The sequence below is a fragment of the Quercus lobata genome, chromosome 3 (assembly GCF_001633185.2).
Source record: "Quercus lobata isolate SW786 chromosome 3, ValleyOak3.0 Primary Assembly, whole genome shotgun sequence".
Lineage (NCBI taxonomy): Eukaryota > Viridiplantae > Streptophyta > Magnoliopsida > Fagales > Fagaceae > Quercus > Quercus lobata.
The window spans coordinates 2,380,996-2,398,276 of record NC_044906.1 but is presented as its reverse complement, the minus strand read 5'-3'; the positions used below and the strand labels follow the sequence as shown (position 1 = coordinate 2,398,276).

The 17,281-nt window shown below is 39.7% G+C and overlaps 1 protein-coding gene across 1 annotated transcript; it reads right to left on the bottom strand.

Annotated features, from left to right (window-relative positions):
* Positions 1-13,632: 13,632 nt before the first annotated feature.
* Positions 13,633-16,299, bottom strand: LOC115979639 (protein PTST homolog 3, chloroplastic-like). The gene is made up of 4 exons (XM_031101692.1): positions 15,919-16,299; positions 15,685-15,811; positions 14,710-14,864; positions 13,633-14,618 (listed from the first exon to the last, which is right to left on the bottom strand). The coding sequence occupies exons 3-4, from the start codon at positions 14,779-14,781 to the stop codon at positions 13,932-13,934; spliced, it is 759 nt and encodes a 252-aa protein (XP_030957552.1). The 5' UTR covers positions 14,782-14,864; positions 15,685-15,811; positions 15,919-16,299; the 3' UTR covers positions 13,633-13,931.
* Positions 16,300-17,281: the final 982 nt, after the last annotated feature.

The window sequence follows — 17,281 nt, the reverse complement described above, 5'->3', positions numbered from 1 at the left end:
AAATAAAAATGGGTAATTCAAAATTTAGTTATTGGTTAAAATTCATTAATCATATTCATTACAATATCAGTTTATAAGTTTCATGTAATAAAATTTTTAGTACTTTTCAACTCAAGATAAGAGTGTTGTAAAAGTATTGTGATATTTTGTTAGGTCTCTATACTTTCTATATTCTCTAATTGAACCCTAATTTGGATTTAAAATATCTTCCAATTTTAAATTTACATCAATTTTGTACCAAGCACATTTCTAATTGAACCATAATTTTGTGTTTAACAAATTGTCTTTACATATAAATTCATAAATCTAAACTCATAAAAATATAAAGGGGTTCAATTAGAATTTATTATATTTTTATGCAATATTGACAAAACTTATGCACAATTCCAAATGTGTTGTACCTTATGTTATCAAATTGAATTCAATCACTTGATTATATTATCCAATAAAGCAAAAATAGTATTATATTTTTTGAGGATAATTAAATTTAACCATGTTGTTCATTGATCAATATAAGTATATAACCATGTGGTTGAATTTAATTGGGAAACTTAAGTTGCAAGATCTAAGGATTTTTATTTAAGTTTTATAGTATTATAATAGTATACAACTTGTTAGTTATAAATTTAAAATTAAAACAACAATTACCTCACATTATTTAGCGAGCGAATGTACATAATGAGCACTCTAGATTACAGATTCTCTCAAATACTTAAGTTTTAGAAAATTATGAATTTAACCATTTAACCATAATTTTAACACTCTCTCTCTCACATGTGGGTCTAAAGAGGATGGCGGAGTACAATAAATTTGGATGCGTAGGCTAGTATTCCATCACAAGGTTTCCCAGAGGTGTAGATTATAGACTTGAAGAACTCTTTCTAAATTTAGTTTTCTCTTCAAGGGACTAGTTCAATTATGGCCGGATATGAGTCTTTAAGTTTCTTCCTCTGTTTTTTAATTTCTAACAATAATAATAAAAATAAAATAAATATATTGACAATAACTAATTGTTGAAAAATTAACATTAAACCCAATTGATTAAACCAAATTGTAATGTTTCTAATATTTTATCACAAAATAAAATATTGCAATGACTACTGTGGGGCCCAAACGATTTACGGGCCGGGCCCATCTACCTGGGGAAAATCCGAAGGCCCAAGCCGAGGAGGGCTATGGCCCAAACTCGACCAAATAGCCTATGGACATCGCCGAGGACGGCTCAGTCCTCGGCAGACCCAAAGTTCCCCCCCTGAAAGGAGGGCAGAAACGGTATAGGACCGAAACCAGGACAAAAGATCTAAAATATCCAGGGAAAGCTGCTGTTATTGCCATTTAATGCTCTGAACCTGACAGAGCCGCATTCTTTGGCTTTTACAACCATCCCCAACGACTTTGGGGGATAGGCTGATGGGACAAGTATCAATTTTGGAAAGATTGACCCTATACGTGGACGAAGGACAATGAACGCAGGCGAATATAAAAGGAAAAAGAAGTAACCTAAAAGGGGGGTTGGGAAAAATGGCCAGAAACCAGAGCCTCCCAGCCCACCTCCAGGAGAAAGACTCCAGGGGTGTAGGGAAACTTAAGCTCGCACGAACACCACGAAAACCCACCGCCTGTCAACCAGGGCCTAGCCTTTCAAACCCACGCTCTACAAATGATATTGTTAGGGGCCTTTTCACGTGCGAACCCGACACTGTTACGGTCCGTCACGAATCGCGTCCTTACAATTGGCGCTGTCTGTGGGGAAGGCTTGTGTGTTGGTGTAGGAAGTGGGTCGACAGAGTTTCTTCGTTATATCTAACCGTTGGATATAGAGTTCTAGTATAAAGATCTGTTAGGGACTCCGTTTCTTGACTAGGGGCTGGGTTGAGGAGCTAACTCCCTTAAAGCCAAGGTCCCCTGTAAAGAGCAAACTAGGCACTTGGCAGCGTTAACCGTATGGATAAACTCTAGGGGCTTGGCTGAGGAGCTAACTCCCCTAAAGCCAAGATCCCACACAAAGAGAAAACTAGGTTTTGGACAGAACCAAGGCATTGCATGGTCCTCGGACCCAAGCCTCAGGGGAAACCAACTACCTGGATGTGGAAAACTAGGTTTTGGACAGAACCAAGGCATTGCATGGTCCTCGGACCCAAGCCTCAGGGAAACCAACTACCTGGATGTGGAAAACTAGGTTTTGGACAAAACCAAGGCATTGCATGGTCCTCGGACTCAAGCCTACGGGGAAACCAACTACCTGGATGTGGAAAACTAGGTTTTGGTAGAAACCAAGGCATTGCATGGTCCTCGACCAAGCCTCAGGGAAACCAACTACCTGGATGTGGAAACTTAGGTTTTGGACCAGGAACCAGGCATTGCATGTGGTCCTCGGGACCCAAGCCTAGGGGAAACAACTACCTGGATGGTGGGGAAAATAGGTTTGGACAACCCAGGCATTGCATGGGGACCAAGCCTCAGGGAACCAACTACCTGGATGTGGAAAACTAGGTTTTGGACAGAACCAAGGCATTGCATGGTCCTCGGACCCAAGCCTCAGGGGAAACCAACTACCTGGATGTGGAAAACTAGGTTTTGGACAGAACCAAGGCATTGCATGGTCCTCGGACCCAAGCCTCAGGGGAAACCAACTACCTGGATGTGGAAAACTAGGTTTTGGACAGAACCAAGGCATTGCATGGTCCTCGGACCAAGCCTCAGGGGAAACCAACTACCTGGATGTGGAAAAATAGGTTTTGGACAGAACCAAGGCATTGCATGGTCCTCGGACCCAAGCCTCAGGGGAAACCAACTACCTGGATGTGGAAAACTAGGTTTTGGACAGAACCAAGGCATTGCATGGTCCTCGGACCCAAGCCTCAGGGGAAACCAACTACCTGGATGTGGAAAACTAGGTTTTGGACAGAACCAAGGCATTGCATGGTCCTCGGACCCAAGCCTCAGGGGAAACCAACTACCTGGATGTGGAAAACTAGGTTTTGGACAGAACCAAGGCATTGCATGGTCCACGGACCCAAGCCTCAGGGGAAACCAACTACCTGGATGCGGAAAACTAGGTTTTGGACAGAACTAAGGCATTGCATGGTCCTCGGACCCAAGCCTCAGGGGAAACCAACTACCTGGATGTAATGAAAACTAGGTTTTGGACAGAACCAAGGCATTGCATAGTCCTCGGACTCAAGCCTATGGGAAAACCAACTACCTGGATGTGGAACCAACTATGGCACGTAAACCTCAAAATCCATCCGAAGAGGACTCCTAGTTCACAAATGGGTTAGTACCTTGAATGCATAGATTCCACAATCTGCCCTCAAGTCCCTAGTGTCAAAGGGGTTGATCCGGTACGACGCAATTCATTACCCAAAAACACAATCAAAGTCCCTCGCTACTTAGCTACCCTTTTAGACGAATTATTTAGAGATTATCGTTCTCGGACATTGGTCTAGCATGCGTCGCGTAGTACTCAGCGCTTATCCCGGTTAGTCCCAAGAATTTAATTTATTGAGAGTTATCATTGTTATACTTGATAATATTTGTGAGTTTGAATTAGTAAGAACCTGTATTAAAGCATTTTTTCTGCTTGGAATATCCTTAAGAGCAAGCTTGCATTTAATATTCATGCATACAGTAGTTGTTACGGAGAAGAAAGATATGTATAGAGAAATGGACTCATGTTCTATTAAGACAAAGGAACGGTACAGTGTACAATGAAAGGCTGAAACAAGCTTACACTAAAGCTGACTACATAAGTAAAGGGAAATACAGGCGAGTGGAGAGAAAGCCGTGGGGACAGCTCAGACGAGAGGTTGGCTACTGCGCCAAGTCGTTGTCTAAGGAAACTATTCCTCGACACTTCTGCATGCCCATAACTCAGGCAGCCAAAGAACCTGACCTCAGGCTAACACCATCTACAGAAAAGGTGCAGGGAGCCGGAAGTTGGGAAGCCCCCGCAGGAATTTGCCTGCTACAAGGCAGACAGTGCTGATGGTGGAAATTCCTTCTCTGGACATACCGAAAAACTGGCATGATCAGAACCTGCTTCGGATTTTGACTAAAAGAGGGAAAAAGACCCTCTCCCCTATGACGAAATGGAATGCTCCCTTGAACTTGCACCTCCTTGGCCCGTACCTCCCTACTCTGAGTCTCGGAGGGACATGACGCCTTTGTGGCGGAGGGAGCTCCTTTTTCCCAAGCCCTGCCTCAAGCATGATGAACTAAGGGAGGAATCTGAAGGATTTGTGTGTGGATAGAGCAACTTTCTCTCCTATTTATGTTAAAAGATAAGGTGGTGGCATTTAATTCGCGCAGCGTCCCAAGGAACGCTACAGACAAAACGTCTCTGGCCCGACTTCCAACGTCGTCTGCAACCCTGAGGTTAAAGGAGTCTCGAGAAGGTGCACCTCGAACACTGGGACGCCAAAAGGTACCGCGTGATCAAAAGTTATGGAAACACCTCTTAATTTGTGGGCCCAGTAAATTCGCGGCCCAGGCCCGTTCGGCATATGGGCCCAGGGACAGAACCAAGGCCTTGTATGGTCCTCGGACTCAAGCCTATGGGGAAGCCAAGCACGAAAAATTATAAAAATTACAAGTTTTTGGGCAGAACCAAGGCCTTGTATGGTCCTCGGACTCAAGCCTATGGGGAAGCCAAGCACGAAAAATTATAAAAATTACAAGTTATTGGACAGAACCAAGGCCTTGTATGGTCCTCGGACTCAAGCCTATGGGAAAACCAAATACCTGGATAAGAAAAGGTTTGAATCCCATAAGAAAGGTTACTTGGTAAAAATGCCAGGTCGCTTCATCCACGGCTTAAACGCCATAAAATGTTAAGGCCAATAAAGGTGTAAGGAAGGGAGTGGAACGCCCCAGCACTTAGTCATATAAGAAGGCCGCTCATTTGGTGGGTGCTATATCTTCAAATAGTTATTCCTTACATGACATCAAGCCTTCGTTTTTCACCTCGGCTGACATTGGGTAAGTATTACTCTTCATTGATCGGCCTGTTAGGCCAAGCATTTCTATTAAAGTTATGGCGACGTCTTTTTTTTTTTATCAAGTCTTTTGGTTTCAGTCGTCATTGATTTAGATGCTATATCATTGTGTCGAGCAGTGCTTGCAAATTTATGAAAACGTAAAGACATAATATGCGAAATAAGGTAGATAACAATCTTTATTAATATGAAAAATTGCTACAACATACAAAAAGGGGCTCAAACGAGCCTATACAAAATGTGAACTGCCTAAGCAACCATTACATCTGTAGTACAGAAAAGTAAACTGTCAAGCGTCTTTTAAACTCGTCTTCAAAGTTTCTCCAATCTCCGCCTTATTGCTGCTCATACTGAGAGAGGGACTCACTTTAAAAAAGAAAATGAATGAAGAAGAAGGAAATAGTAAGGAAGAAATCAATGACGAAGATGAAGGGGATGAATAAAGAAAATGGAGGACATAAGTAAAGAAGGAGGAGAAGAAGAGAGAGAGATGAAGAGACAAAGAGAGGAACAAAAGATAGAAAAGAAACAGCACCAGGGCGGAACTGGTGCTGGGAAGACAATAAGAAGAGGGAGGGGGAGGGCACCAAGGAGCAAAAGAGGGAGAAGCAGAAGCACTTAGCCCCTGCCTCCGCCCTGACTCCTAACACGCCGGTGCCATATTAGGTACGCTCGTGAGGAGCCGGATGGTAACGATCTCGGGTGTTCTCGACTCAGTCACGTCGAAAGTTTGACATGACGAGTCCCTGCTTCGGATTTTGACTGAAAGAAGGATGAGGTTGATTTTGAGTCTTCGCCATCCTTGTCCCGATCGAGTCATGATAAGCTTTATCGGAACGTGGCGTTTTTGGGAGGGGTGGGGCTTTTGCATCCCTTGTTGTTATGGTAAAGTATTTTACGATTAAGTGTATAAACCAGCGAGTAAACCGAATCTTAAGGGAGGCTAAGTATTCCAGAGTCGCAGGAGGATGAAAAGGGATTTTTGGTAAAAACAATCACCTCCTCCTGTCCTACTTATACAGAGGGCGGAGCGGGGGGCATTTAATAGGTTCAGATCTCCAAAGGAATCAGCAAACCCAAACACGCCGGTTCCGCTTCTCCATCCCATCAAAATAAACCGTCGAATTAAAGTAGTCTCGTAAATAGTGATTATTCAAAGCGCGTTTTGGATACCCCAAGCGATAAGAACGCCTCAAGCGCGAAATTAAAAACTATCTCGTAGACCGGTGAATCTCTTGGGCATATGAGGAACCGCCAGCATGTTTAATAGGCCGAATAGATTAGGCCACAGGAGAGGTTTGGCATCACCAAAACCCCCCTTTCCAACCAAGAGGTTGGACAGCCGGGTTTTGAGGGGCTATTGTGGGGCCCAAACGATTTACGGGCCGGGCCCATCTACCTGGGGAAAATTCGAAGGCCCAAGCCGAGGAGGGCTATGGCCCAAACTCGACCAAATAGCCTATGGACATCGCCGAGGACGGCTCAGTCCTCGGCAGACCCAAAGTTCCCCCCCTGAAAGGAGGGCAGAAACGGTATAGGACCGAAACCAGGACAAAAGATCTAAAATATCCAGGGAAAGCTGCTGTTATTGCCATTTAATGCTCTGAACCTGACAGAGCCGCATTCTTTGGCTTTTACCACCATCCCCAACGACTTTGGGGGATAGGCTGATGGGACAAGTATCAATTTTGGAAAGATTGACCCTATACGTGGACGAAGGACAATGAACGCAGGCGAATATAAAAGGAAAAAGAAGTAACCTAAAAGGGGGGTTGGGAAAAATGGCCAGAAACCAGAGCCTCCCAGCCCACCTCCAGGAGAAAGACTCCAGGGGTGTAGGGAAACTTAAGCTCGCACGAACACCGCGAAAACCCACCGCCTGTCAACCAGGGCCTAGCCTTTCAAACCCACGCTCTACAAATGATATTGTTAGGGGCCTTTTCACGTGTGAACCCGACACTGTTACGGTCCGTCACGAATCGCGTCCTTACAGTACTTTTATCAAAGTAATAATAATAACAAAAGAATAGTGCTTGATTTCAGTATGTGGAGTTCCATGTGAGAATTTAAAAAAAAAAAAAAAATCAATTAGTTTACATGCATATTTGTAAAAAAATTAATGATAATTTTCATGGTAAATAAGTCTAGCTACATTGCAAATTAAACTATATTTTACCAATTAAGTTAACTGGAAGCCACGTATAAAATATACAACCTAAAATATATATTAAATTAATGATGCGTAAAATTATGAAAATTCAAAAACCTTATATAACATAATATTATAAAATCAACTAATTGTCAAACGTCTTCAAATATATGTGTGTGTGTGTGTGTGTGTGTGTGTGTCAAGCATTGCCATTTTATTGGTTAAGGTGGTAAATTATATTTGAATGGTATTACTTTAATGTACATCACTTTTATTTTATTATATACTCATCATAACAAGTTATGTCAAAAAAATCTTATGGCATTAGATTTATGGTATAATTTAATATCCATTATGCTTTTGCCGATTACTCATCAAGGAAGAAAAAGGAATCGACATCGCCATTTAGTTATAAATCTAAGAACTAATTTGACCCCTACATAGGGTTCCAACATAACCAAACCTTATTAGGTCCAAAGTTAAAATACGTGAATGAGAAGGTGTTGCTTGCTTAGTTGAATATATTATCCTCCACTCATGTCATTTTCAATCATGGGCTATGAGAGATGTCACTTTTCTCCTAATCTTCGATTTTTGAAACGTTAAAATTTCTTATTATTTACAACAAATCAAAAAGAAATTAGTTAGCAAGAAAATTGGTTAGAATTTATGATCTAGTCGTGCAGGTTTATAATTTTGTTTTTCCTTTTTAGAATCGGTTATTAATTAAAATTCATTCTTTAATTTTGTTAAAGAAATAAGCTAAAGAATAAAGATCATATTGGTCTCTTAGAGTGCTATATGTTGATTTTAATCTTGAATTTTGATTTGCTTATATGGTCTTATTATATTAAATATCAAGGGTGACCTCTTGAATGAAATGAATACTGATAAATAAATATAAAAAGGCTGAATATCAAAGTAAATGAACACCTCATGATGTTTACATAAATTCCGAGGGTGGAGGATTATGAGGACCTTGATGTAGTAATAGCTAGGGTTCCATGTGAGTATAAGGGGATTAGGGATGTGTTTAGGTTACAAGGTGTAAAGTGGTGGGCCTTGCTTGTAGTGTTGGGCTGCTTCCTACTGCACTAGGCCCAAGTTTTCTGGATAAGGGAGTTAGGACCGGTCCAACTGCAACTCAATTTGGTCCAGTTTGTGTGCAAACTATGCCTTGTTTGCCAGGAACATGCTTGCAGCAAGCAGAGCTGTTTCAGATAAGTTGTGGCAGACAAACATGGTAATAATAACAAATAAAATATCCTGACTACTAAATAGAAAATGACCAAATGATCTCTATTCAAGAAACATAATCACAGTAGTAATAATCACTTTTAGAAAAAAAACAAAGGGAACAAATGGTAATATATATGGGTTAATCAGAAGAGAAAGAAGTCAGATTAAATCTGGTTCATAGGAGCAAAACCAAGGAGGAAAGAATGTTTCTTCTCAACGTAATTAATCTCCTAAGAAAGTCCTGCCGTGGAAATTAACTACCTTGAGGGAAACAGACCTGAATGGTTGATGCACAAAGGGCTCCTTTTGGTTTTGACAGAGAGCATGATTTTGTGAGGAAGAAAGGGAATCAATCTATTGGTGCATGCTTGCCGTTTTAATTCTCTATCTATTTTCTTTTTGGTTTTTCTCTTTTCTTTCTTTCTCTCACACTCATTTCTTTCTGTTTTCTGGTATATCTTTTCGACTTCCTATTCCTTCGTTATGGTTCTCGTCCCCTGTCCTTCCTTTGTTCATAGCAAAGATCTCTTTTTATAGTGCTTGTCATGACCGAATTTTACTGTTTTAGCCATTTGTCTAATCTGGGTGTACTTGCCGACCACCAATGGTCCGTCTGTGTGCCATCCCTCCATCACCAGACAAAGAAGGGTATTTTGTTTGTTTGTCTGCCGTGGCACCCTTTCCTGCTACATTCTGGGTTCTTTCTCTCTCCCTATCCCTCATGGCATGCACCTAATGGTTCCAACTCAGCTTGCTTCTTTTGGGTAGTATGTCATCCCAGCAGGACACTTCCCCCAAAAGAACCTGAGCAGGAACCTCAAAAATAGATTTTTCTCCTCTCTCCACCACCAAACCATGCCCTCTTACCTCTGACCCACAACCTCACCATATCCTGTATTGGCTGAGTACAGGTTGGTGGTGCCCGGGTCTTGTGCGTGCCTCCCTTCCATGTGTGTCCAAAAATCTGCCTACTGCTCATTCATCCGTCGTGATTTGGAGGCTTGCCTGCACAGTCTGCCGTCCGTTTTCTTTAACCTTTTATGTAAGTTGCTTTTTGATTTCTCGCTCCTTAGGAGCTAGGCTTTATTTGACACTGGGCCTTACATTTCTTTCAGCCCATTTCTTGATTGCCCTCATTTCCTGTCATATTACTCTGTCATTCCTGCTGTAATGACTCAATCCTGCTGGACTTCTTTAGGCCAACCGTTTACTCTTTCCCCCAGTGGCTTGGCATGATCATTGGTTCTCCTACTTATGGGCTCCTGTGTCCTTTTTGTTTTTTCTCTTAGGCATCCTTAGCCCATTGACTTTCTTTGGGCTTCCTTGGCTCTTTTACTAATTTTGCATTCCCATGGGCTTTTACTGATTTCATTGGGCTTCCCTGGCTCAATTACCTTATTCTCATCCTTAGGGTTCATAGGCCTGCCATTAACCCCTTACTTTCTTTGTTTGCGTTACTTTGAGCCTGCAGTGGCCCATTCTCATTTTTCTATATCATATACTGCCCATGGGTATGCTATTTCTCTCTTTCCGGGCTCCTTTAAGTCCACTTGCCTCTTGAAGGCCCATTTGTTTATTTCATGGGCCTATGATTCATTATTCCTGCCACTTGGGCCTAATGGTTTTGCCTAGGGCTGTCCAAGGATCCGCCGGAACCGACCCACCCGCTGCCGCCGACCGAACCCGACCCACCGCCGACCGAACCGACTGCTCCGGCGGTCGGCGACGGTTTTCGTTCTCTAAAATTCGAGATCAACGGGTCGGAGATCGGATCTCTTTTTCTCAAATCCGTGAAAACCGATCCGACCGACTCATCATTTTTCCCAGCGAAAAGGTGTAGATCCGGCGAGTTTTTAGATTTTTTTGGGAAGATTTAAGCTAGATCCGGCGAGATTTCGTTAGATCTAGCCAAGATCTTGCCGAAAATGGTCAAGATCTCGCTGGATCTGGCCGGATTTCCACAGTTTTTCAAAAAAAATTCGTCGGATTTCTGCCTTTTTCATCTTTTCTTCGCCGGTTTCTCGCCGTTTTCCATACAAATCAACCCCGACCGATCCGCCCGAACTCTGTGGAAGCTCCGACCCGCCCGATCCGATCAACACTCCGGTCGGCGACGGGTTGAAATTTTGAGGACCCGATCTGGTCGGATCAGTTCCGGGTTGGGAACAAACCCGACCCGGACCGACCCGTGGACACCCCTAGTTTTGCCATCTGTTTGCCAACCCCTTTACTACCCTTGTTGCTAGGCTTTCTTCTTTCTACTTGGATTCTCAAAAATGACCCTTAACACAAGTCAATTTAGTGGTGGCTAATCTGGTGATGAGGAATGGATGGATTAGTAGTCCTGATGTTAATTGGACGATATACACTGTATTCATCGGGTCTTGTGAGCCAATGGTGGAGATTTTCAGATGTGATGATCTTGTGATACATCAAGGAGATCATTGGGTGTATAAGCCTGAGTTGAGGAGGTTGAAGCAGAAGGTGCTCATGCCTTTTGGGTCATGCCAACGTGCTCCTAGTTATGCACAAACAGGTGAGTTTTAGTTTAATCATAATTTCTTTGTGCAGTTCTATTGATATGCCAATAGGAAAGACATGACTCATAATTTCTATTACTTTTATTTTATTTTTATAAGATCCATTGAGGAGATTAGTTTGTTTACAAAATATTTCTAGGCAATTAAGGAAAGTGTTTTGTCCAAAATTAATAATAAACCTGCCAAACTTTCCCAAATTTTACATGCTATGTTTTGGCTTATATTTTTCTTTTCTATCAGGATAGTGATGGCTGATGAGGAATAAGAAATGACAACAAATTGAGGGAAATCATGTGGTCAAAAGCAAATTGGGTTGGTGCGTTTTAGTCACCAGGATTGACATTACCATGCTAGGTTTTTCCTTTTTTGTTAAGTTCTTTAATAGGATAAGACTTTTTTTAATGTTTTTTTTTTTTTTTTTTGAAAGATGAATAAATACATTAGATAAACAACTAAAAAAATTTTCCTGGAAAAAAAGAGAAGGTAATTAAGTAACTAAACAAGAATAAGGGGGTTCCCAAAAAAGGATAATAAAAAAAAAGTACAAGGGATGTGCAACTTATGTATGGTCCAATGGAGCTGCTCAAATCCATTTCGTTATTATATTTTTATAGTTTATAAATCATGACAAATTTTTTAGTACATTATGTGTTATACATTAATTCTTCTCTTATATACGTGGGTTTTATGTGCAAGATTCATATGTGAGTTCCATAATTACATGAGAGAGATATAATACACCATATACAATAGACATAAATACCTCAATGAAAAACACTTTCAAAGTATTGCTTTTGAGAAGTACATGAGAGAGATATAATACACCATATACAATAGACATAAATACCTCAATGAAAAACACTTTCAAAGTATTGCTTTTGAGAAGTACTTTAATTTGCTTGAGTTGCTTACTTAGATTTCATGTTTTTGTTCTATTTTCGGAAACGGATGATAATATGGCAAGTTATGCTAGTGCCACAACTCGCCCACGTGACGAGTTGTAAGTGATAGAGAGTAATGATGGGTCCATAACTCGTCACATGGGCAATATGTGGCACAAGTTATGCCACTTTATGTGCCACAAGCATAACTCTAATATGGCATTTGGGCATTGGCACCTTAGATTTAAGTCGATTTGTTTCACTTAAGAGTAACGGCCCCATTGGCCATTTCTAGGATTAGGATCACATTTGCCTAATTAAATGTATGTGTATGTGTATTTTTTTTTTTTTTTTAATTCTAGTAAAATTACATGTAGATTTTCCTCTTTTAATTTCAAAAGACCCTAGTGTCTTCTGTTTATATTATCTCAAAAAAAAAAAAAAAAAAAAATCAGAAGTTAAATTCCTTTTTTTTTCAGCCTTTTTATTATTTGATGTCTTCAAATATAAATGAACATTCTCTTTCGTATGAACCTAACACTATGAAAAATAAAAATGTACTGCAGAGCTGTCTCCAGCTATTCCTGTAAAACTCTAAGCGGTAAGTGCCGCTACCTAGTCATGATAAAGATGATGAGAAGGTGCTGCACGTCCATTCATCATGTGTACATCATTCAAACAAATACTATTTGGAGAACCCACATATGAGGCCTGTTTTACTGTAGTCTGTATTACAGCTTGGGAACTGCAATACTCCAATTATGGTAGTCCAAAGTGCCTAGAACTTTGCAACTACACCATCACAACATGTTAGCACAAAGATTGCCATCAGCCTAACATCTTGGATCATGTTAAGTAACAAATATTAAGTTGAAACAACTTTATAATATAGGTACTCCTCAGACTTATTAGCTTCCAAGCAGTCACCTTACTTATATGCTCAAATGCTGAGTGAGTTTCCTCTACATGTTTTCATATGCTATCCATCAAAGTTATCGCATTTTAGGATTCACAAAGACATAGGGACAAGGAGAGCAAAAGGAAAATAAATCCTCACTATTTTAATAGGGAACGAGGAGGGAACATATTAAGAAAAGGTTGGCAAGATGTGAAAGTATATAGGCAGATGAGACACCTCTCTGCACTAAGATTACTTTTTTATGACAACAATAATAACTAGTAACAACCTACCACTTAGGATTTGTTGTAAAAATGTTGTGAAAATGTCGTGAAAATGTCATGGACATATCATTTCTCAAAATTAAATGTTGGTGGATTATTTGTTACATTTCGGCCAGTACCAGTTTTTAGAAGAAAAAAAGAAAAATCCCTAAACGGACAAACTCGCCAGCACATCATGTCATTACCTGCATCGAATGCCTAAAAAAAAAATCCAGCCATTGCAAAGGTCGCCCCTACTTCTTCTTCTTATTGTACTATTTTTGGTTGTTGTTTTTTATTATTTAATTACATATTTATGTTTTAATATTATAAAATAATAATTGTTATGTAATAACTAAATGATCTGAGTGTCAAAAAAGAAAAACTAAATGATTTGTTTTATTTGAGATTTATTTATTTGGATCAATAATTTTATGTTGTATAAGAAAACATAAATATAAATATATATTTTTTTTAATTTTTTTTAGAAACCCCGAAATACCCTGAAATGGTACATCGAAATAGATCAGTACCGAAATATTCCGTTCCACTAAACAAATAGAAATAATGTCCAAAACAGTATTCATAACATTGCTTTCAAGCAAAAAGAAAAAGCTAAAAAAAAAAAAATTGAACTAAAATCTAAAAAAGAAAAAATTGTAATAGAGAATCTAAAGAAAAAAAAATTGTAATAGAGCAAGCACACCCAAGAACACCTTGAAAAATATTTCTGGAGTCGCCACTGCACCTCTGATACCATTTCAAGGGGTTTTTCTGTTTTTGATGATAGACGCATGAATAAATGTCAAACACTTAACTCCAACCAATTCCCCCATTAATTTTTGGAATATATTTCATATTGTTGAGTCAAGCACCTTATACTTTTATGTCAAAATCAACACCAGCGTCCGGACTAGTGACATGCCAAAAAATATATATATTGACTGATGAAGTGAGTATAAAACTATTGTTTATAGAGAATCTTACCCTCAATCATATCCAAATCCCCATTCTGAATAAACTTTGTCACCTTTTCCTCAAGGGATGAGTTCGCTGAAAATTCTATAGGTATGCGAGAATCTTCACTAGAGTAGAGAGGTACATCATTATTCTTAATCTTCTCATCCTGATCTTTCAAATTATATGAGGGCCTTTCCTCCAAGGACAAACTGATTGGAGATTCTATAGGCATACTTTTAAAGTCAGTGGGATTGAAATCTGGATTTGAACTCCAGGAATAATGTTTCTTTCCTTCATTTGAAAAGGCCACATCTTCAACCATCTTATTCACCTTCTCATCCTCAACTTGCAAATTAGATGAAGTCTTCTCCTCCAGGACTGAAAGTTCTACAGGCATGCAGCTGTTTTCATCAGTGTTGAGATCAAAATTGATGCTTGAACCTTCCGTGGTGGAAACTTCAGTTGAAAAGAAAGCATTTTCAGCAACGTCTTTTACTTTCTCATCATGACCCTTTAATCTATGCGATACCTTTTCTTCCAAAAACAAATTGGATGAAGATTCTACAGGTAGGCTCCTAAAGTCACCAGAGTTGAAATCCAAATCACTACTTGGACTACTGTAATCGTTCCCTAGAGTGGAGATATCAGTTGATGAGATGTGTTCGACAACCAAGGTATTCGCCTTCTTGTCCTGACCTTTTAACATATAACAGAGTATCAATAACAGCCAGAGGTACTTTACAATGAGGATTGAACAACACTTAAAAGAAACTGAGATAAACCTGTTCATATATGTTCATGATCACTGATTGCACCCTGGTTTTCATCAAAGCTTTTCTTCGGACCAAGCCCATCGATGTTTGATGTTGTTGAGTTAGCAAGAAGCTCTCTAATCAGTTTATATCCTCTCCGTCTAACAATGTTTGCAAGGTCATTCCTATAAAATATAAATATTAGCACAAATATTACTTTTTAGCTCCAGATGGATACCTACAAAACCTTCATCTTGTATAAAGATTATTTAGTGATTCGCATTGTATTTGTAATATGTATAGATTAAGGAGTCCATCGCATAATCATTTCCATCAATTTGTTACAATGACAACAACAACCAAGACTTAGTCCAAAAACTTTGAGGCCAACTACATTTATTCTTCTCTGCAATTCTATGCCATCAAAAATCATAATCTCTGTCAGTTTTAGGTTTTCCTCAATGCTCCACTCTGTAAAAACTCATCTTGGCCTTTGAACTAGTTAAATGACCTATTAAGAAAACATCATAAATTTCAGTTATGGTTGACTAATTAAGATGTCTCTATGTCATAAATAAGGCCCCCTATCCCTCTTCTATAAGCATTTAGTAATTAACCAAAAATACTTCTCTCACTACCATGTTAGAACATACTAATTTTTTGGGCAAATTTTAGATGTGTCTCTATGTCATAGTTGCATTTACCAATATAGTACCAACAGTATTATCTTTTCCCAAAAGGGTAATTAAATTCAAACATGTGGTTCATTGGTTAACGCAAACATGTAGTTGAATTTAATTGGGAACCTAAGTTACAACACCTAAACAACTCCACCTAAGTTTGCCAATTTTAGTAGCTTATACAAATTTAATTTCTGGGAGATAAAGAACTCTACAGTAACACTTCAATCTACTACTATTCAACCCATGATGCTCTTCTTTTCTTAATGAATTGCAAAGAAATACTTAGAAGCAAAAACACAGAGAAAGAATTGAAGAACCTTACCTTCCATGCTGCGAAAGCTCCTTGGTGGAAGGCACGTGATCCTCTGGAAACCCGAACTCAAGAGAGAAATTGCTGTATGTCATTGCACACTTCTTCATTGCTCTTCACCTTTCTACTACTACCATTCCTAAAACACCCACACACAAAAAATTAGAAATCCCATAATCAGATACAAAAGAAAAACCATAGAAGAGACAGACACACACAAAAACTAAGCAAATTAGGAACTGAAACCTGGGTTTTTTATTTGACAAAGCACAGGTTGTAAATTGTTTCGGAGGTGGGTGTTCCTGGGTTTCGCAGTGTAGGTTGTTCTAGTGAAGATGTTGTTGTGGAAGCAAGAAGAGTTTACGAGAAGGGAGTGAGAGGAAGGTTAGGAAGTGAGAGTGAGAAAGGGTAGCCATGGCCCATGAGAGAGAGCAGAGCAACGGGAGTTTGCAGCATTTACAGGTTTGGTTTGTTTTTCATGGAAACTGTGACAAAGGAATTTGGGATGTCACACAAGACTCAAGAGGATGAGATTTTGTTAATTTTGTTTGTCCGCTTGAGGACTTAGTTCAGCTTTTAGATTTTGATCTCCATGGCTTGTATCTGAACAGGATGTGTCCTGTGTCCGTGTTTTCCTCTTAGGTTGTGTTTGATTCGTGTAAAAGCATTTCCAGAAAATATTCCATTTTCCGGAAATGGTATTTTCCGGAAAGGAAAATATTTTCATGTGTTTAGTTGCATTTCAAAAAAAATTTCGAAAAATATTTTTGGTGTTTGGTTATGTTCTTGAAAATACCATAGAAAACACATTTTCTACTTGTTGCTCACATTTTCTCACATTTTCTCGGTTGCCAAATGAATATATAAATATCATTCATTACTCAATATAGAAACACAAACAAAACCTGGAAAAAAAATCATCAAATCTGGTCATATTTTCTCACAGTTTCTCAGTTGCCAAACAAATATGTAATATCTTTCCTCAATCCAGAAACACAAATAAAACCCAGAAAAAAAAATCATAATTCGGTCGCGACTGGGTTCGATGAGAGGCGACTGGGTTCGACAAGAGGCGAGATCGCGCAGCGGAGGCGAAGGCTAGATCGCGCGGCGCGGTGCTGCAATCACGATCGGCGCGAAGGCGAGATCGCGATCGGGGACGACGAATCTAGGTCGAGGACGATCGGTTTTGGGTGGATCGGTGCTGGGGTGTGACGATCTCACCGATGGTGCGATCGGCGCGACGAACGAGCTCGGTCTTGGGTTTTATGGGTTCGTCGGAGTCAGGCTCTTCTGGGTTTTCTGGGTTCTTCCTCTCTCTCTCTCTCTCTCTCTCTCTCTCTCTCTCTCTCTCTCTCTCTCTCTACGCGCAGGCTCTTCTTCCTCTCTCCCTCTCACTCAACTCTCTCTGTTTTCCGGAAAATAGTATTTGAAGGTTAAATAAAAACGGAAATCAATTTACACCCCATCACAGGACAACTGAAATGCATTTCCGAAAAATGCATTTTCCATGCGCAACCAAACACCCGTAAATACGAAAAAGCATTTCCAGAAGTGATTTTCACCTAAAACAAACACAGCCTCAGTTTTGTTTATTGAATTCCTTTTA